Here is a 23,233-nt window from a genome sequence, read left to right as displayed (position 1 = left end):
TTCAACATCTTTAGTTGTTAATGTGCAGGCTTCAGAGGCATATGTAAGCACTGGTCGTATAAGTGATTTTTATAGATAGTTCATTTAGTGGTACGAGTCAGGAGCCTTGAGGATAGAAGTCTTGTTAGGGCAAAATAGGCTCTATTGGATAGTATTAATCTCTGCTTAATTTCATAGGAGGTACCATTTAGATGCGTAACTGTCGAGCCCAGGTACTTGAAATGTTCAACTCTCTCAAACATATAGTTGCCCATTGTTCTTGCATTTGGCATATTTTCTCTATGTGCTTTTCCAGCTGCCATATATTTTGTTTTTTGTTCATTAATAATTAACCCCATGTTCCTACTAGCCTGTTAGAGAGCTGTAAATGTCCTTCCATTGCTTTTTGGGTTCTTGCTATTATATCTATGTCATCCATGTAGGCCAGTATCTGCACTGATTTATAGAAGATCGCTCCCCTATTCAGAAGGTTTGTGTTTTTCATCACCTTTTCCAGGGTGGCGTCAAAGAGAAGACATGCCAACGCATCCCCTTGTCACACTCTGTTTTTAATACTCGATGTATTGGACATCATTCCTATTCTTACACTACCTTGTGTTTCGCTCATTGTCGTTCTCACCAGCCTTACCAACTTTCTCGAGATTCCCAGTTCATCTAGAGCTTGACATAACTGCTTTCTATATATGCTGTCATAAGCTGCTTTGAAATCTATAAAGAGGTGGTGTGTGCCAACCCTTTAGGTTTAGGAACACGTAAACTATCATTTTGACTGCTCAGATTGTTTCTGCCGCAGCACAAGATACGTTATGTCACACAAACATGCTGCAGTAGTAGTACGAGACCCTTTTATGGAATCATATCCGTTGACTTCACCAACTTGGTACCAAATTACCACTTTCCCATGTAAGCTAGATCTTGGACTATACTACAGATCAGGCCCACCACAAATTTCATTCACAAAATAATAAAATAATATTGAATAAACATTATCAGTGTTTTGTTGTACTGCCAGAAACATGTTTGTGTGGCATGTGCAGTGTTACATGGCTTTATACTTAATTACAGACTTACTATTTTATTAGCTGATTTGTTTTCACCACGTAATGCCCGCTGTTTACGTCCTTCTTAGTTGGTGAGCGATGTACCACTTTTCGTTCTGACACTGCAACTCTTCCTTTTCTATATCTTTTACTACTTTTTATCTATATAAATGATGAACTATTAGTTTTGCCATTTAACAACTTTTTAATAACTGTGGAAGTATTACAGGCATCGGGTCCCTCCTAATGTGTTGCCCGCCTATGCGTTTTACATGAACCTTTGAAGACTCGATGGATCTGTTTACAAAGAGAAAGCAGAATCTCTCTTCCTTTGATGTTGTCCAACAACGACCTAGGAAGCTCGACGCCCTCACGGCCCAGGCTCTTCCATGGCTCGCGGTAGTTTGCAGCATTCGTTTTATTCCTTGCCCACTTGCTGCTACGTCGAACTTTCATGGTGATCGTTGGGCAACGTCTTCCACGTTATCTGCAACATAAATAAACTTTCTTCCCACAGTATTTCTGAAAACCCAAAAACAAACTTAAAGAACATAATAATAATAACTGTTCTTACAATTATTCGTATAAGTCTTGGTCTATTTAATGAGGGGTGGGACAGGCCTAAGCCTTGTGACACCACACATGATATATCCTGTGCTGTGACTAGCTGAAGCAAACTGAGAAGGGGCCATCTTGGTTTACATAGTTGTGAAGTGCTGTGTTTGGTGGTGTTCATGTTTATACTTGTATACTAAAAAATAAACATTGTAATTGGTGCATCAAATGAAAGCTCTTTCCAAAAGACATTGTTTTTAATACAGTTCATTCTGCTAAAGTGTGACATCAGTGGTTGTGTGTTATGTCTATTCTGAGTTAAAACAGCTTGAAGATGGTTTCATTATTGTGGGAAAAGGAATTTTTGGTTATGAAACTACCAAGTTTTTGAAAAGTACAAAGAGATTAATACTTGAGACATAAATAAAGAAAGCACTGTAACCCGCTGGATTGCACTATCATACCAGGCTGACAACTCTTATGCCCACAGATCCATGGCATTTGTGTTACAATCCTTGGAGGATGATGATGATGATGATTATGATGATGATGATTAACTGTATTAGTGCTGAGTCGACAGAGAGTCTGTTACTATACTTGGAAGGGCAGGTCTCAGCATTGCACGTATCCTTAACTGATGCAGATACACTCAACTGCTTCAAAATTTAGTGGGAAAGCAACTTACCATGCCCCCATGAAATGTGGAAGGGCAAATATTTGCTTTCATGCTGAAGCCAGTTTGTCTTACATGTACAAAAATAGATTCCAAGCAACTGTTTTTACTCTGTACTTAAGTGTTGATGGATCAGCGGCATATGATCTCAAAAGAGAACTTTGTAGTTATGACAATACTTTCTTCTGATAAACCTTCAATGGTATATAATTACAGAGTTATTTTTCATTTAATTGAGTATATTTAGTAGACTGAAAGTAAAGGTTTCTTTTTTCTTACAACATAAATAAGTGTGATGTGTGATGCCAATAAATATAATGTAAATGATAAGGTATTTTTATTTTGACCACAACACTGAGAAACAGTGAAATAAAACAAAAATAAAGAACATACAGAATTCAAAAAATAAGCCTTCAAAATTGGCCGCAAAATACAACTAGTTTTTCAGTGGCTACTTATTACATAGGAATTACATCTGATGAATTAAACAAAAGAAAGAAAATTCATAGAGACAAGAGCAGTAATTGATAAAACAGTTCATAACAGCACCGTATGGCATCTCGGGAGAAATACAAATATTATTATAACCGAGGGGAAAAAGATATTGTTAAAGGTAGAGATTATTAAGAACTGAGAAAAAGTAATGTTGTGGACGTACAATAATTTGCTCTGAACTGATATTGCTACACAAACTTTTGGTTAAATGAAAGCTTCCATAAGGTACATATTAAGCAGTACATGGACATAGCACTATCGCTCCGTAATCCAGAACTTAAAAAAGCACTGCTCACAATTTGGTACGCACTATTATTGGAGGAGTACATGGTAAGATGTTTCTGCTGCTAATGATTTCATTTTATAAATAATTTTACTTGTAACTGCATTGTTTGTTCTGTTTATTTCATAGTGATTTCGATTTTTTTGCTTGTATGAGTAGCACTTGTTAGAGATGCATGGAGCTGTGAACATCTACAGTATATATTTACTTATTTTTTCTAGAAGCCTTTAATAAACATATTTTGTAGCAGTTGATTACCCCCTGCATCTCTAGCAGATACTGAAATATGGAGCACTATGACCGCACAATCAAGAGCACTGTGAAACGAACAGAATATTAAAACAGTACAGCTGTAAGGAATTTTTTTATACATTTGAGCTATTTATACGTTTTTACTCATGATGCTGTTTCTTGTAAGACTTTTTGTCTCATTTTCTACTCTTAGATGCAGATAAATACTCATGGCTGGAGAACTATGCAGGGAGCTCAGGCCTCCGAAGTCCTGTACCAACACAAGTATTATCTGCCCATGGTGTCGCAGTTGATCAACTTGAAATTGACAGATGGGAGTCAGCTGTCACCTATTGCCCACTACTGGCAGACCCTGCAGCTTACATACCAGACACTGTTGATTTGACAAAGGATACAGAAGCAAGGTGTGATACTGCTGCTGATTGTTTCATAAATTATTTCTTTATTTTCCTGCTTGCAGAAGTACTGAGGCAGAATCAGATCTCAGTTTTTGTATGCAGATCACTTTTATTTCTTAAATACTTTCTTGCCACATTGAGTTTTCTGTTTGATGTGAGTATGAGTAATTTCTGAGGTGGCACATGTGAAAAAATCATATGTGACTTATTTGAATTGGGGGGGGGAATCTGGTTTCTCTCACCTTGTTGAATGAAACCTGTAGGTCGGACGCATGTAGGTCCATTGAACTCGCCATCTCTCCAGCTACTAAATCCACATACGTACATGACCCAGGCTTGTCATATGTCATCTGGCTTGCCCTCTTTCATATTTTGTGCTCTTTACTGTTCTACCTTTCTTTTTGTTATTGTTGTTGTGCTTTACACTCCAGATTCACAGCCTTGGTTCACTTTGATCAGATTTTTTGCCTCTGAGCTTTGACCCTGTTCATGGACATACGGTAAACAGCAGTCTGATAAAAATGTATAGGACACAAGACAACAATTATAATGCCAAACACATCTGCAAATTAAATTAATGTTCACTCTCAAAAAATACCAAATAATCAAGGATGTGACATTGGATATTTGTCATTAGCTCTATTTTATTGGCAATGTTTATAATGCTGTTAGATTTTCTTTATCGGTATACAAGATTTTAGTGTTAAACTGTTAGGTTTATAAACAATGTAGGAAAAGACAGATTGCTAATTACTGTAAAGAAAACATATCAAGTAGCAGACAGACATAATTACAAGACACTTACACAAAGCTTTCAGCCTCAGCCTTCATCAGTGAAAGCGAGACGTACACAAGCAAGCATACTTCATGAACACACAGCATCAAAACAAATCCTGACCTAGTCATCCTACCTGGAGACAAAGGTTCCACCATTGTTGTTATGAATCGCTGTGACTATCTGGCAGAAGGCGTCTGCCAAATATCTGACTCCTCCACATATAAACTCTACCAGAGTGATCCCATCCCAGAAGTCCAACACAACCTTCAATCCCTGCTTAAAGCCCTCCCCAGAACATCTCCCCTGAATCCATTTCCTTCTCACCCTTAAGACACCCTGCACAACTACCCTCCACATGCTCCCCAAAATCCACAAACTCAACAATCCTGGAAACTCCATTGTGGCTGGTTATTGTGCCCCTGCTGAAAGAATTTCAGCCCTCATTGACCAACACATCCAACCAATTGCCCATAATCTAACTTCCCACGTCAAAGAAAGTAACCACTTTCTTCACTGGCACTCTACCAGTCACTGTTGATCCCATCTCCCTGTACACCAACATTCCTCATGCCCATGGCCTTACCACTATTGAACACTACCTTTTCCAATGTCCTTCAGACTTCAAACCCACTACCTCATTCCTCTTACACCTTACTAACTTTATCCTAACCCACAACTACTTCTCATTTGGAGGGCACAGCTGTGGACACTCGTATGGCACCCTCCTATGCCAACCTTTTTATGGGCTGTCTAGAGGAACCTTCCTAACCTCCCAAAATGCTAAATCCCTAATCTAGTTCAGGTTCATTGATGGTATCTCCATCTGCTTCACATGGTTCTCCCCAACCCAGCATGCCACATCCCTAGATGTTGACCACCTCTCTGAAGGCTCTATCTGCACCTCTGTCCACCTTAAGCCTACCGACCATAAACATCACAGTACCTGCATTTTGACAGCTGTCACTCTTTCACACCAAAATATCCCTCCCATATAACCTGACCACCCAGGTACAGTGTACTTTGCTCAGTATGCTGAGGGTCTCACCAAGGCTGTCACAGATACACATTACTCCCCAGACCTAGTCTGCAAACAGACCTCCCTTGTTATTTCCCCTTATACCTCCAATCAATCCACTATGCCCAAGAACCAACCACAAAGGAGTTCCCCCTTAATTATCCCGCCCCCCCCCCCCCCTCGATGGCAACAACTGAACCAAATCCTTCACCAAGGCTTGGATTTCTGAGAGCAAAGTAGACCATCCTGTGGCACAGCATGTAGCTGAACATAACACAGTTGACTTCAGTGGCTGCTTCACCTGAGCTGTCACGTTCCTTTCCTCCACCACCAGCTTTTCTGAGATGTGCAGATGGGAGTTACCGTTACAACACATTCTCCAATCCTGTAATTATCCCAGCTTCAACCTACCGTAACATACTGTCCTCCACCCCCTCCACCCAACAGTTTCCACCCCCTATGTCCTATAATCTCCTCCCCAGTATCATCTCCAATCCTGTTTATTTGCAGCTTTCTACCAACTCATCTGCCCATATTTCCCTGCTCTTCTCCTTTTTCCCCACCTCCCTGCCCCACAACCTCCTGACACTGTGCCTGTTGGCAGTGTAGTCCCTGAACATTACACTGGACAGTGTTTCTCTCTCTCTCTCTCTCTCTCTCTCTCTCTCTCTCTCTCTCTCTCCACCTGTACAGTACTATGCCTTCCCCTAATGATGGATTTGGCGGTCATGTGTTAATGAGGTGTACTTGCTTGTGTGTGTGAATAGTGTGTGTCTCTCATTTTATTTACTGATGAAGGATGTAGCTGAAAGCTTTGTGTAAGTGTTTTTTAATTGTGCCTGTCTGCAACTTGATGTGTCTTCTTTATGGTAAGTAGGATTCCTACCTGGAGTTTCCAGTGTTTGAAAATGCTAGGTTAGGTTCTCATTATCAAAATATCATGTAAGAACTATATTGTTGTGCAGGAACTACTGGCTGCAATGTTTTGAAGAATCAATAGATAAATTTGTACTACGTGCTGTTGAAAGCCAGCCAGATAGTGACACAGCTAAGGATAGAGCACAAAAGTTCAAGGAAAAATATCTTTCTCGACTTCAATATCTGAAGGAACAGCCCTTGTAAGTATTACAAGTGTAATTGCAACTATGTAGATATAGTAATCTTGTGTGTGTATGTTGACAACTATTTACCTTTCTCCTCTTCTATCTTCGTGCCCCTCCCCCTCCCCTTCCTGAAACTGACACTCTTCAGATGTTTCTTTAATCAGCAAGTAGTCATTTTTAACATATATTGTTTTAAAAAATTAGATCTCATTTTATAATGAAAGCACTATACCTATGTAAGGGACTATTTTTCTTTCATTTTTTCCTCTTTTCTTTGTTAAAAAATCCTGTAAAAACTATAGAAAGTATCATTAAGTATTTTTAGGCATTGCCAATGAGGCAGATAGTGTGCCTATTTCCCACAAAAAGGGGAGTGGGTCACTAAATTCATCCCAACAGACATAAGCAACAACTGTAGGCCCAAGGAGTAAGCATGTGTCCATTAGATTTACTGAAACCAACTCGCAATGTATCAGTAAGAGAAACAATTTAGAATGAGATAATGCAGAACAGTTTATAATATGAACTAAATGTTAAACATTTGTGCATAAACACATCTTTAAGGCTTTGTGAAAAAGATGTAGTAAATTAGCAAATCTATATTTCCTTTTTTACAGACGGGTTAATTGTTACTCTTCCGCATTGTCAAAAAATGAAGTGATGTAAATCTTCTCTCCCCCACCCCAAACAAGGAAAAATAAGTATCTTAAGGGTTATGGATGTAGGGAAAATCTCAAGCAAATTTATTCTACACTCCACATCATGGGAGACTCTCAGATAAAATGCGGAGGATAATGCTGGTACCCATTTAATAATTAAATAAATGAGAACTTGAAGGAGGTAGAAAGGGTAGTAGTTAAAGCTCCCTTCACCCTGAAGCAAATGTGCAACAGCAAACTAGAATGCTCTCTGGTGTAAATGCTTGGTGCGTGGTGTTCAATGGTGCGCAGCTGCATTTCCAATTATTTTGTTGTGATTCGCTGGGTGTCGGCCGTAGAATGAACCAGGAAAGGAAGCTTATGCCGTCTCCGCTTTGGTGCTAGCTTCGATGATAGCCATAGTGTACTTACTTTTCCTAAATATGCTGCTTTTCATGTGCAAACAGTTGTTGGTGTCTCTTGTTGCATTTTTTTGAGGTGATGGTGTGGTTTGACCAATGCATACTTCTATTGATTGAAGAGTACAGACTCCACAGGTGCTTGTGGGATCCTTAAGATCGACATCAAATAAAATGCTCATGAAATAAAATGATACATAGCAATAAATTGCTGAAGTGCTGACAGTGTCAACAGAGCAGGTTAAATTGTTTTGTGTAATTTCTAGAAATGGAAATAAGTGTCATTAAAATAAACAGATAATGTAGATTAATGTAAAATGAAGTTGCATGAAAGACCTGACCATTCTCGTGACTCACATTCCAAATATTTGTCTTAATGTCACAGTTTGGGTACTATTTTATGAAGTGCAAATACAGGAGCAGATTAATGAAAATTGTTTTCCCTCCCATAAATATGTGGCTGGTATTTCGTATATTTTTGCATTACATTACTCATTTGTAATATGTGCTGCTTCTTGGGCTCGGGTAGGCGCGCCAGCCCCAGATTGAATCCGCCCAGTGGATTACTGATGAGGGTCAGTGTGCCGGCCAGCCTGGGTGTGGTTTTTAGGTGGTTTTCCACATACCACTAGGTGAATACTGGGCTGATCCCCATGTCCTGCCTCAGTTACACGACTCGCAGACATCTGAATACGTTCACACTATTCCATGGATCACACTAGACACAGACAGCTGAGGTACACTAATTCGGAAAAATGGACAAAGTTCTTGGGAATTACAATCCAGGACAGCCTCAAATGGGACATGCATATTGGGTCCTTAGCATGTAAGCTGTCGAAGAATGTGTTTGCTATAAATATGATTAGCAAATATTGTAAGGACATGTGTGTACTAAAAACTGCTTATCATGCCCTATTCTCATCAAACTTAAACTATGCTGTAGAAATATGGGGTGCAACAACTCAAACCAACCTACATACATTATTAATACTACAGAAAAAAGTTATCAGAATTATTTGTGGTGCCAAACCTCAAGAATCATGTCTGAATCTGTTCCCAAAATTAGGTGTGCTTACCATTATAGGTGTATACATATTGAAAGTTATATTGCTTGTGAAAACAATAAATCCAAATTTCAACTGTGACCTGCACCAGTATGATACAAGGCAAAAGTTCAGATACCATGTAAATAGCCACAGAACAGCTTTATATGAAAAAAATGCACTTCATGCTGGGCTGAAGCTAGCCAATGCCCTACCAAAAAGTCTCACAACCCTTCCTACTAACAAATTAAAAGATCAGCTAACAAGAATTCTAATTGAAGTATGTCAAGCTCATAGTTTTAAGTAACCTACAACTAATATAATGTTGATTAAAAACAATATTTGTAATATCGTGATTGTATACTACCAAATGTAAAATCCATCAAAATGTAAAATTTATTAATACAAACAAATCTTTAGTTTGTATTTATAAACTGATGTATTCAGAAGAATAGTCTGTATGATGTCCAGAAACTGTATTATTTCTAGGGATTGTATTTGATTATTCGATGTTGAATAAAATTCTGTCCCGGGAGATACGGGGTGGCAACAGGAAGGGTATCTGGCCACCCTCTGTCACTAACAATGCCAAAACAGTAGTAACAAGGCTGACCCCACATTGAAGTGGGACAAAGGCGCCAGGAAATGATGATTACTCATTCTTAATGTCTGTACCTTCCTCGCATTCACCTTTGTAAAATCCCCAAGTGTTTCACATATGTCAGTAAATATTTAGGGATTTATTTGGGAAATGGATGTTGTTGATATACAAAATAGATATTTGAGGCTAATGTAACTGTCACCTGTTGCTAAGAATCACAGTGTTAGTGGTAGCTTCTCTCTCGCTGATATGGATCATTGATAATTTGTGTCTTGCTTGGAAATCTTCGGTTCAATTGCAGCTAGGAGAAGGCAAAAATGCTCGATGTACAGGTGAAGTTTTGGAATAAAGCAAGCAATGGTTGCAGCTGCAAATCATGAATCAGAGCCAAACCACCATTTCTTTCACACCTGCGTAAAAATTCAGATACCCACATTTTTCTGTATGGCTGTTTTGCTTTCATTATCAGCAGCATGCTTGCTATACAGAAAGACCAAGTTGTGTTTCTTTTCTCAATCACTCTTGACTGAATATAGATTAAGCAACTTTACCACAGGTACATTTTAGAGCCAAAAAACGAAGCACACTGTATGCTTTATCTTCTGTTTGCTGTAGTATAAATGCTTAGCTACATTTTAGAGCCAAAAAACGAAACACATTTTACGCTTTCTCTTCCATTTGCTAGAGTGTAAATGCTTATTCGCTGGTACAAGTCAATGATGGCATGTGCAAGTGAATCCTCTGCACGTTGTTTGTGAATGTGCATTCACATGTGTTTGCTTCAGTGTAAAGGGGAATGACACCCAGCGGATCACAAGCGAACAATTGTAAATGTGACCCGTACAGGACTGAACACCATGCACCAAGCATTTACACCAGAGAGAATGCTCATTCGCTGTAGCACATTTGCTTGTGTTTGCTTTGGTTTAAAGGAAGCTAAAGTCATACCTGTGTGGAAATTACTTGCCTGCTATCCTCTCTACCAAATAAAGTTCTGACATTTTCATTTACTTGCCCAAAATGAACAATCTGTTTTCCTTCTCGTATTGTCTGTTAAGAGTCCTTTGCTCATGGAACGTAGCAGATATTTCCTATAATTTTCATGTGTTCATAATCCTCACCCATTTCTTTTTTTGTTAACGATTGCTACAACTTGATGATCTTGGCTCAGCATTTATCCATCCAAGTGCACTGATTATTAAAACAGTTTTGAGATGATACTAACCTCTTTTTTAGTGCACGATTTGACAGAGGAAAGAAATTGATTTTAATCAGAACAAAAATCGGAAATGATGATCTATATTCTGTTAGGCTGAAGAAAGATTATTTACATGACAATTATTGATAAAGTAGAGGAAACTTTAAAGAGTTGTCACAGGTGTACAAATGAGGGAAAGTATCACATCTTGATCTTGCACAACTTAAAAAAAAAATTACGTGTATGCCTGTAACTGTTTGTTGCACATTTTTGACATGGTTTTCACATCTTCGAAATACCATTTTATCTATGTTATGATGATCTGAAAATAGGTCTTGGCCTAAAACTAGTCATAAAATTTGCAACTTCTGACTGGTTTTTGTTGTACTTAAAAAATTGTGGTGTCAGGTTTTTTAAATAATGATCATTCATTACTTTAAAAAAATTCAGAGCTTCAAAAAATAATTATTGTACTGAACTTTAAAAAACTGGATTTCGCGGAGAAAATTACTCACAAATTTATAAAGATATACCAATCAAGATACACACATGCTGCATGCAAACAGTGTGAAGTAATAATAATAATAATAATAATAATAATAAAAACAGGAGAAAAAATTGAAAAATACATCCAACTGGCTGAGGAAGTCAAAGACATGTGGCATCAGGATATATACTATCAACTACAGGAGTCATACCACACAATATGCACCAGTACATCAACGCAATACAGCTACATCCAAACGTATATATACAACTACAGAAATCTGTAATTATTGATACATGTTCAATTACCCGAAAGTTCCTAAATGCAATGTAATATATACCATACAGTTAAAAGGAAGTCACGCTTGATCAAGGTCCGTGTCACTTTCCATTTTTAACCAGACATAATGTCTGAGACAGTAAAGAATAATATTAATAATAATAATAATAATAATAATAATAATAATATTTAAAAGCCGTGATTCATATTCAGTAATTGTCATTTACACACTTGGTGTCACAGCCACCATAAATCGATGGTAATACATTTTTTAACTGCCTCATTTCACATCATTTTGATAAAAGAATTGTTCAAATAATCTGTGAAGCAGTAACTAACCAACCATACTAAAAAGTACAATAGCAGGTAACACTTTGTACACACATGCCCAGATTCAGAATAAAGTACAACCACGTATCCCCGAGAGCGAGAAAGAGATTAGATTGTGAATCTGAGCAAATGTGTGTGCACTGTTACCTGTTTTTATCTTTTTGGTGTGTGACATCTTGCCTGATCTTTTAATGCTGAACATATGGAACATATGTGATGTATAAATGTTACATGATGATCACCTGATTCTGTTCACAGTTCATTGAAATGAATATTAATTTTTATTTTTGATGCAGGTTCTTTCCAAAGAAAAAAATTTCTCTCTAAGTATCCAGAGAAAGTTGCAATTCATATGGCATCATAATGCAACCATTATTAATTTTATTTTAAAATGACTCAGTGTTTAAACAACTATCACAGGGAGTGAGAACAAAATGTTGATATCTTCTCATGGCCACAGGATAAATATGGGACACTTAACAGCGAGGCAGTGAAGTATAGAAAACCTGTCTTTATGTGAAACAGAAACAGAACAACCATTTTGTTGTTATTCCCAAATTGTAATTGGTGAAAAGTCATTAAATATGATTTATAAACAATATTTACATAAAAGCCTAGAATGGCAGAACGGTTCAAAATTACCCCCGTCGTCCTTCTCTCGTCAATTTCATATTCATTTGTTTTAGTTATGAAACGACTTTACGTACCCTTTTTTTTTCTCTTTACAATAATATATTAATATTTACCAAATATTTACATTTTCTTGGACATTTCATTCAGGAAGCCTAGAATGACAAAAGGGTCAGTTTGACACTGCTATAATTTCTCATCTGACTATAAGTAGATAAAACAAAAATGAATCGGCAATCATGCAGAGTTTTGCTGTCATTGTTGTGCATTTGCACATGCACATTCCAATCTGCCACAGTTCATATTGTGCCATTCAGACGATATTCTTTATCCATGGAAGATGTCTTTCAACATGTCTCCTCGGTGCGATTTTTCTCTTGAGGGAATGTTACATCTCTTAGAGAATTCCAATGTTGAAACTAAAGTAGACTTAACTGATAAAGATAAGGATTTTATATCATTGATGAGTGAAGATAAAAACCTTGTGAATGATGAGGGATTTGTAGAAGAGGGTTCAGATGCTGATCTATATCAGTCCTTTCCTCATCCATCGAGCAAGCCCATGTGAATGCCTCTAAAAAAATGGTCACCATGGATGGAACTGAGCAGAAGAGTGCCAGTTTTTCATCTTCTGGAAGTATGTCGGCTGAGGCTTATCAACAAGTAGACGACTCTCTCATCAGTGCTTTCCATCTTATTTTTTGATGAAGCAGTGCTATGTGTCATGAAGAAATAGAAAGAAACAAATGCCTGAAGAGTACTAAAAAGTAAAGACTGTACTGTGTTGCTTCAGGAACTGAAAAAATTGTTAGCTGTCATATACACTGAAGTTGTCATTTGTACAAAATGTGCATTTGCACATAATTTTATTCGCACTTTTTAGGTCCACTTCCATTGTGGGTGTTGTGTCAAGAGACAGATTTCAGGGACTTCTCAGATTTTTCAATTTTGATAAAAAAAATCAGCCAAGGCTGAATGCCTGCCAGCCAACAAAATTCACTCCTGTATCTGCAATTTGGGGACAGTTCATGGAAAACAATATTCATTCTTACCACCCTGAAGAAAATATAAGCTATAGACAAGCAATTGTTACTGTGGTGTGCGTACTGTAAGACCTTTGGTACACACACCGTCAGATTATTTGACTTATCGCTCTTAACGAAGTAGGCGAGTGTCAGCAATATGTCTCGTGGTCTTATTGTGGCGTGTTTATCTTCCGCCGTTTGGTCAGACGATAGAAGTGCCACTTGCACGCTTAGAGTAGCAGATTGACGGTGACCAACTTTAAACAGAACTTGATTAATTTTCACACACGTTTATTAAAGTGATAACAAGCATAAAAATAACTTAACTTGGTTCTGGGTGCTATTTACAATTGACAATCTGAAGTTCCTTTGGTCTTGGTACGTTAATCTTATTCTCACATATCTCTGATACTTGACAAAGTGTCTATACATTTCTCTTCATGGCTATGTACAGGAATATGATAATCTTATTAGGCGCAGACTGAAACTTGACTACAGACTAATGCAGACTGACTGATGGGAGGTCTGTACACTCGTTATAATACCTTGAGCGTTTAGATATCACTGCGCGAATGTGATCCACGAGGAGAAAAGGTTCTATGTTAGCAGCAATCTCATTGGCTGCGTTACATATTAATACACGGATCGGCGGAAGCAGAATTTGGTCCGTCTCTATGACAGCGCCATCTAGTAGTGCGGAGACGGACGAGCGCTGCACCTGCGCTGTTGTGCTTAGCGGGGCGTGCTCTATTGGGAAAGTTGTGTACACGCTGACTATGCGGAACTATGTACACAACAGTTACCAAGCAAAACAAGATGCAGGTATATTCAATTTACGCCCAACAAACCTGACAAATTTGCTCTCAAATTCTGAATTGCTTCTGACATAGTGACAAAGTATATATGTAACACTTTCCCATTCCTTGCAAAAGAGGAAACAACATGAAGAGTAGCAACCAAATGGAGAGTACATTATTCTGTGTCTGTTGGAACCATTTCTAAAATGAGGAGGAAACTTATTCACATCTCTTCAACTTGCTAAGGAGCTCAAAGGAAATTAAACTTAATTAGTTGGTATGTTGAACAATATCTGTCATGAATTCCATGATGAGGTAAAGAAGCCAAATGTTGAAATACACTAATCCTGTGCCAGCCTGGCAACACAGACTGCACCATGACTGTATGCCAAGGAAAGAAGAATAAAAATGTCATTCTTCTGAGTGCACTGCATACTGAAGTAGCAATGAGCAAAGAAGGAAAGAAGAAACCTGAAACCATTACATTCTACATTGCAACAAAGTACAGACTGTACGTGGTTTATCAAACGGCCCCTAAATGTACTACTAAGGTTGCATGTAGGAGATGTATGTCCTGTACATCATCTTATACATGGTGGCAGTAAATTGTAACAAACAAGAGAATGGACAGAAAGAAGCTAGTGAATGAACTACAGGGACCCAAAGAACAGGAAGGAGGACAGACAAAAGAACAGGGTACGGGACAAAATCGTCTAGAAAGTGGAAGAAGTGCCGAATCAACCTCTGCAAATGCAAAAGGACCAACAACAACTGTGTAAAGTGCCACAGACCCATATGTAAAAAACAGAAATCATCTGTGTTAAGTGTGTGTACCAGATTCCAGTGACCTTGAGTGAAAAGTGGAACAAAGCCGTGTGTAGAACACACGTGAGTAAAATATGGACCATACGTACAAATTATGTCTAGAAGGTTTGACAAGTAGTTAACATATGAAAGTTTATGAAACTTGTTAGCATGAACAGTGATAAATTGCTAAGATATTTCTTTGGGTGAAATAAGTAAGTAGTGCTTTAAATACTGTATTAAATAACTCAAAAAAGGTAGGGATTAACATACACTAAAATAAAATACTTCTTTAAGTCAAATATAAAAATATTTTATTTGAGGCCAAAATGACTCCTTTCTGGAATTTTAGGAACTTCACCGTTCCAGAGTTAAGTTGTTCAGGTAGTAAGAGCAGCAGTGTGACCATGTACATGTGCACTTGAAAATAACCAGCATTCAGAATTTGCCAATAATGTGGAATAAAACATTTTTTTTTCAAATAAATTGATGGGCTCGGTGTATTTTTCTTCAGATTTATACTTCAGTTTCAGTAACCAATAAGCAAGTACATCTGTTATTAATTGAGGAAACTGGTGTCAGTAGATCTGTTAATCAGCAATTTACATTTTGTTTCTACAAGAAGATTGAATTATTAAAGGGAAAATCTCTCACTTCAGAATAGAAAATTATATCATGTAAGCTGGTTAAGGAATCTTTAGCTGTTACACAAAGATTGAAAACAAAAAATTGATCCAAGAGTAAGTCAGAATTGATTTTAAAGTATATGCAAATCCAAAAATGGTTTGGATGCCAAATGGCACAATAACTAATTAATCAACTATCATAGTACTAGTGAACTTTGGAAAATAAGACTTATTTTATGTCACACTTGCTAGTGCTTTATCTATTTCACTAAGTTTAATAGAATATTTAATCTAAAAATGTAACATTTATGTGATGATTTTCTTATCATGTTAAATTTCTATTAATAGTAGACAGTACTTGAAATTTCTGTGTGTACTTTCTTCTCATATATTAAGATTTTTTTTTCCATTTAATGTGGTGCTTTAGATAGCTATTACATTTTTATTTTTGCAGTGCTTATGGGAATTTAACTGTGAGGAGTCTGTTGGATACTATTGAGCATTATATGAAAGAGTTCGATTTTCCTGATCCCTACTTACTTGTAAGTAAACACTACCTTTGGCCTACATGCAGTACATGTTTAGTGCGTAGTACAATAATATAAAAGAAGTTGTTATTGGTACAAATACAGTTTACTCTCTATTATTTGTGTGCAGATCATCTGGTTTGCAGATATATGTATATGTGCTGGCCATGCACCAAGGCATGTTTAGCCACAGGGTGATCCTCATTACCAACAAACACTGTCTGCCTGTGTCCATTCATGCGAATGGCAGGTCAGTTGGTAAATCACGTGGGTGCTTTCACACGTGCCTCTGCCTTTGATCGTGTACACCTTCCGGGTTACAGGACTGGAGTAGGTGGTGGTAGGAGGGTGCATGGGACAGGTTTTACACCGGGGGCGGTTACAAGGATAGGAGCCAGAGGGTAGGGAAGGTGGTTTGGGGATTTCATAGGGATGAACTAACAGGTTACGAAGATTAGGTGGACGGCGGAAAGACACTATTGGTGGAGTGGGGAGGATTTCATGAAGGATGGATCTCATTTCAGGGCAGGATCATGAAATCCTCCCCACTCGACCAAGAGTTATATCTGCCGTACATCTAACCTTCGTAACCTCTTAGTTCATCCCTATGAAATCCCCAAACCACCTTCCTTACCCTCTGTCTCCTACCCTTGTAACCGCCCCTGGTGTAAAACCTGTCCAATGCACCCTCCCACCACCACCTACTCCAGTCCTGTAACCCGGAAGGTGTACACGATCAAAGGCAGAGTCACGTGTGAAAGCACCCACGTGATTTACCAACTGACCTGCCTACACTGTGAAGCTTTCTATGTGGGAATGACCAGCAACAAACTGTCCATTCGCATGAATGGACACAGGCAGACAGAGTTTGTTGGTAATGAGGATCACCCTGTGGCTAAACATGCCTTGGTGCACGGCCAGCACATCTTGGCACAGTGTTACACCGTCCAGGTTATCTGGATACTTCCCACTAACACCAACCTGTCAGAACTCTGGAGATGGGAACTTGCCCTTCAGTATATCCTCTCTTCTCGTTATCCGCCAGGCCTCAACCTCCGCTAATTTCAAGTTGCCGCCGCTCATACCTCACCTGTCTTTCAACAACATCTTTGCCTCTTTACTTCCGCCTTGACTGACATCTCTGCCCAAACTCTTTGCCTTTACAAATGTCTGCTTGTGTCTGTGTATGTGCGGATGGATGTGTGTGTGTGTGTGTGTGTGTGTGTGTGTGTGTGTGTGTGTGTGTGTGTGTGCGCGAGTGTATACCTCTCCTTTTTTCCCCCTAAGGTAAGTCTTTCCGCTCCCGGGATTGGAATGACTCCTTACCCTCTCCCTTAAAACCCACTTCCTCTCGTCTTTCCCTCTCCTTCCCTCTTTCCTGATGAGGCAACAGTTTGTTGCGAAAGCTTGAATTTTGTGTGTATGTATGTGTCTGTTTGTGTTTCTATCGACCTGCCAGCGCTTTCGTATGGTAAGTCACATCATCTTTGTTTTGTTCTTTAGCATAATGTGGTATATATTTCTCTAGCAAATAGCAGTAAACAGCCCAGTGCATGGCAGTAAATGCCATTTCCAAATGATTGCCATGTGACAACAGTGTAGTTTTTCCTTTGTTATTGACTGGCCTGTTCCATGTAAGTCAAAAACTCACGGTTTTCCGTTGTTAATGAGCATTTAAGTGTCAACAAAGCAAGTTAATGGAAATTTGTAAAAGAGATGATGAAGAAATGAAAGAAATGTGTCGTTGCTAAAACAAAAATGAGAATTGAAAGATTTGAGAAGGGAAAACTGCTGCAAAACTAAGTCCTGATTGTGGTATTAGAATGGACACTGTTCGGACATTAAAAGGGATAAGCAGAAAATGCAGGGTTCTGTCAGGAAATATGATTCTAGTTGTAGATCATCTTCATGAAAAAGCATGAAGAGATCTACATTTGATAAATTAGATGCTGCTCTTTTTGCAATGATTTATCCAAAAATGAGCAGAAGTTTACATTAATTCGGGTTAGATGTGACTGAATAAACTAAATTTTTTCATGAAGCTCAAGGGTTAAAGGGAGAATTTAATGCCTCATCTGGGTGACTAACCAGATTAAAACATCATCACTGCATTCACAAACTTACTGTGCAAGGAGAATGGCTTAGTTCAAATGTTGTGGCAGCTGATTCCTTCCTTGAAGAAATCCAGAAATTCGTGGAAGAAGAGAATTTCACTCTAGACCAGATTTGTAATGCAGACAGAAGAGGTCTGTATTGGATATGTTCACCAACCAGAATAATAATAATAATAATAATAATAATAATAATAATAATAATAATATAAGAGCAATCAGCCAAAGATATCACAACTAATGACCTCCCTGTGTATTATTACAAGCAAAAAATAGCATGGATGGATAGTGAAATTTTCAGAAATTGGTTCCACAAACATTGTGTACCACAACTTCGACAGTTTCTAGAAAAGAAAGGATTGCCACAGAATACTGTTCTATTGCTTGATAATACCTTTTCACATCGTGATTCTCTTATCTGATGAAGGTCTCATTGTAACTGAGTTTTTACATCTGCATCTAAGTCAGTATTCTGCAGTCGACATTATGATGCATTGCGAAAGATACCTTGTACCATTAGTAGTTGTTCCCTTTCCTATTCTACTCACAAATAGAAAGAGAGAAAAATGACTCTGTATGCCTCCATGTGAGCCCTTATTTCTGATATCTTATCTTTGTGATTCTTATATGCAATGTAAGTTGGATGCAACAAGATCGTTCTGCAGTTAGCTTTAAATACTGGTCCTCTAAAAGAACATTGCCTTCCCTCTAGGGATTGTCATTTGAATTCCCGAAGCATCTCTGTAGCACTTGTGTGTTGTTCGAAGATACTGGTAACAAATCTAGCAGCCCACCTCTGAATTGCTGTGTCATCTTCCTTTAACCTGACTTGGGGCGAATCCCAAATACTCGAGCAGTACTCAAGAATAGGTCGTACTGGTGTCCTACATACGGTCTCCTTTACAGTTGAACCACAGTTCGCTAGAATTCTCATAATAAATCAAAGTCAACCATTCGCCTTTCCTATCAGAATCCTCACATACTCGTTCAATTTCATATCGCTTTGAAATGTTACACACAGATATTTAAACAACATGGCTGTGTCAATCAGGACACTGCTAATGGTGTATCTGAACATTACAGGTTTGCTTTTCATACTCTGCATTAACTTACATTTTTCTACATTTAGAACTAGCTGGCTTTCATCACACCAACTAGAAATTTTGTCTAAGTCACCTTGTATCCTTCTACAGTCACTCAACTTTGACATATTGCTGTAAACCATAGCACCATCAGCAAACAATCAGATTGCTGCCCATCCTGTCCATTAAATCATTGATCTATATTGATAACAACAGTGGTCCTATCACACTTTCTTGGAGAACTCCTGATGATAACAATGTATCTGATGAATACTCGCCATCAAAGGCAACACAGTTTTTTGTATAACTTAAGAAGTCTTCAAGCCACTCACATATCTGTGAACCTATTCCATCTGCTTGTACCTTCAGTGGGGTACTGTGTCAAACACTTTCTGGAAATGTGGACTCTGCCTGTTGCCCTTCACCCAAAGTTTGCAGTATATCATGTGAAAAATGGTCAAGCTCAGTTTCGCATGAGCAATGCTTTCCAAACTCTCCTAATATGACTGCCATTATACAGCCAGTGGACCTAGGTATAATTGCGTAGGTAAAATAGTGCTACCAGGCCGGTTTACTAAGAATGCTACTTGATAAGGATGATTTGGTGGCATTCAGGAAGAAGTAGACATTCAAGAAGTCTTACACAAGATTTTTTATGCCTGGCAGGAAGTCAAGCCTCATATACTAGTCGATGATAGAGGAGGATTCCTCAAAATATAGAAGAAAGTGACTTTCAAGGTTGCATTGAGGAAGAAATAACAACTCCACAATAATGAATCTGGAAGAGGGTTTACATGGTTTTGGAGATGTGAATGAAGAAAACTTGAATAAGTGGCTGAAGATCAACACATGTGAAACTAGTTTCCAGTACATGAGTGACACTAAAATTGTGACTACTGCTTCACTTCAAAACAAAGACTAGAACAGTTAATATGAAAGTGGGGAAGAAGACAGTGATGTTGTCAGTCATTTGTACAACATTGCAGTATGTGGACTCTCTCATAGATTATACAGGCCAGAAGGGGGTTACAGTACAATGACATCATTGCTGCAAGAAAAGCTTGAAATTCTGTGCAAAAACATGTCAGCTCCACTCAGAAACAGACCAACATCACATGCTATTTTAAAAAATATATGGGTCTACTGTGCATATCCACATAATTTGGAACAACTTTTGAACAAAGAATACATGTAAGTTTTAAAATTTTTCCAGCATAAAGAGTATTCCATGAAATTTCAGGATTGCAGCTGGATAAAGTCAACTAATTGCCATGGTATTTTGGCTGACAACCTGTAGCGGTTCGCCTACTTTGTTTCTTAGTTTGTTGTCCCTAGTGTTGACGTACTGGCTGCTGCACTGGCTGAAAAATGGGTTGTGGAAGTGCAACTACTGTTTACGGTAAATGACGTATCTGACGATGCACAGTTGCATTTCACAGTCTTTTACTTTCACTTTTCACAACCCCCCACCCCCACCCCCACCCCCAATAATACACAGTTATATATGGCCAGTGTACTATTGTTTAGACTTTCGATAAGCCTTATTACCAATTTTCAGGCAAACATCCACATAGTGCTACAATAGTTTCCTGTTGAACATGTGCGAGCAGCAGAAACCTGACCACAAAGTCCACAGTTCTTGAAGAATAGAAAGGTATATATGGAGCAGACACTGTTACTGTTTTAACACACTGCCTAATTGTGTTACACTTATTTCACAGTTATATTGTTGTTGATCTAACCAATACAGGTTCCTCATCAGAAACTTGGCCATGGACTGACTGTCTCATGACCAAAAATTGGGCCCTTATATATCATCACAATATTAGGTGCTGAAACTACACATTGTTCAAAGTTTAATTTACAGAAATTACAATTAAAACTTAAATCATTAAATTAACTGAATACATCGAAAAATTCGTTCTTTTTAACAGTTTCTCCTACTACAAGGGTTAGGCCGAATTATTTGTTTCAATCATGAAATTAACAAATATCATTACACAAACAATACTTTTGACAAATCTGTTAATTACTTTGGAATTAATTAAGGGCTGGCTGTGCTAACATGTTTTCAAATAGATACTTTAAGATATTAGCATTTTGTCTTCCAAGTGTTTATAATTAGTATAGAATTTATATTTTTTTTATAATTCAACAATAGAACTTAAGTTACAAAACAATTACTGATTTCACCCTATAACAAAAGATACTAACTAGCAATAGTCAAAATAAATTAGAACATCAATTACATACATAAAACTAGCACAAAATTAGATCTGGTGTTATATTCTTTAAAACTGAGGGCCAACCTTTCTCTTTTATGAAAATGCAGATTATATTCATGTATGTTAATCATAATTAGTTAAAAGTGAAAAACTGAATTTAAGGAGGCAGATGGTAAAACAAGAGGGTAAGCAAAAAATACCCCAGCTTGCTTCATCACAATCCATTCAGCCATCTTCAGGTGAGTGTGTGGCACTGAAGGTTGCTAGTTCACATTCCTAATTTTACACCAAAGATTGACATGGAGATGCATGTGCAAAGGCAAACACTACATGAGCGACCTATTTCAAATTTTGTGCCCTCTTTAAATATTGCTCCAACTGTGGTGTGCAGGGGCATCTGAGATGGTAATACTGCTTGCATTCCCTCTGTCAAAAAGTGGGCCCATGGAGTTAAAAACTCAATTGTCATATTGATAATAACTGTTGTTGGATGTGCCATTCTTCATAAAATTTGTTCTTTCTTAAGTTATTAAAGAACTCACTTGTTCTCACACCTTATACAGTTGAAATCTGCCATCGTGATTAGTAAGATGTTCAACCAAACTTATTTCCACTGACTCCTTAATAACTGAATCCTTGAAGATCTTGATTTCATGCAGAATAATCCATGAAATGTCCTATGTGGATACTATGCTTGGCTACTGCTGACTTACAGGGTTGTGGAAGGCAAGTGTGACGATTATGTTCAACACCCCTTTCACACAAAGTGTGTTTAAAACTATCTCAGTTATTCATGCTTTTCGATTATTTGTACATATTCTCCCCCAGATTACCTTGAATAATTGGTAGTGTACTGTAGTTGTAAAGCTGTAGTACTAATTTCGCTCTACCTTAAAATTATTTGGTATTGCTAAGTGTATTGTCTCCCATGTGCTTTTATTCATTATTATCATCATAGAGAGAAATTGGCGTGCAAACAGTTACCTGAAAGAAAAGCTATAAAATAAAATTATGATTTTATGGAATGGAAAAATATAATCCTGCGAAAACTGTGTTAAGGAAAAAAATTACTACTATCTACATAATTAATGATGTATATGATATGTATTTTTTGTATAAAATGAACATTCCATCCATGTATTTGTTAGTTTTTCAGAGAAGTAGGTGGCCTGGCTAGTATTTCCTTTCATAGTTCCCAGTAAATCCGGTAATAACCATCCTTCCTATCAAAAAAAAAAAAAAAACCTTTTTAGCCCTCCTTACTGAGGCTTCTATTGTCTACATAGCTTCTGCTCTTGGCCAAATGGAACTATAATTACATCTAAACGTTTCATGGTCCCACACCCGGTTCAGTCCTAAACTCTTCATTCAAATCTTTCTGTTCCAGAGACCTTCATTCCATCAAAGACATAACCTCCATTTTCACAACTACTGCTCTGTTCTAGTTAAAGATCTCCTCCCATGCCCCTGGAGACTAAACTGGAAATACCACTTCATCGTACAGTCACTAACCACAAACAATAGGCCAAGCATTGAAACCTCCTTGGAAAAGTTCCTTCTCATTTCCTTCAAACCTACACTCTTATTGCATTTCAGGAATTTCTCACTTCCATCAAAGCCACCCAGAAAAATCCACAAAACTTGAAGCTTAGTATGTCGTAATTCTTTGGCAGCTATGATCTGAAAGGAGGCCATTCTTTGCTGTCAACCTCACAGCAGACAAAGATCCACTACAAAGGTACTAGACTGTGGTGAGTGTATGACAGAGGGACTGCACCATCTGACATTCATGCATACAAAACTGTTTCTCATGATTTGG

The 23,233-nt window shown here is 37.8% G+C and overlaps 1 protein-coding gene across 3 annotated transcripts in view; it reads left to right on the top strand.

Annotated features, from left to right (window-relative positions):
• The window catches only part of LOC124773720 (4'-phosphopantetheine phosphatase), a 158,868-nt gene that overhangs the window by 72,809 nt on the left and 62,826 nt on the right, over positions 1-23,233 (top strand). For all 3 annotated transcript variants that reach the window (XR_007014876.1, XM_047249426.1, XM_047249425.1), the window contains exons 9-11: positions 3,492-3,702; positions 6,455-6,607; positions 15,924-16,011. Coding sequence is in view for 2 of the 3 variants with exons in the window: in XM_047249426.1 (XP_047105382.1) it covers positions 3,492-3,702; positions 6,455-6,607; positions 15,924-16,011 (452 nt within the window). In the remaining variant the exon portion in view is untranslated. The remainder of the gene's footprint in view (positions 1-3,491; positions 3,703-6,454; positions 6,608-15,923; positions 16,012-23,233) is intronic.

The sequence above is a fragment of the Schistocerca piceifrons genome, chromosome 2 (genome assembly GCF_021461385.2).
Source record: "Schistocerca piceifrons isolate TAMUIC-IGC-003096 chromosome 2, iqSchPice1.1, whole genome shotgun sequence".
Classification (NCBI taxonomy): domain Eukaryota; kingdom Metazoa; phylum Arthropoda; class Insecta; order Orthoptera; family Acrididae; genus Schistocerca; species Schistocerca piceifrons.
The sequence above is the reverse complement of the archived record's forward strand: the minus strand, read 5'-3'. Positions and strand labels throughout refer to the sequence as shown.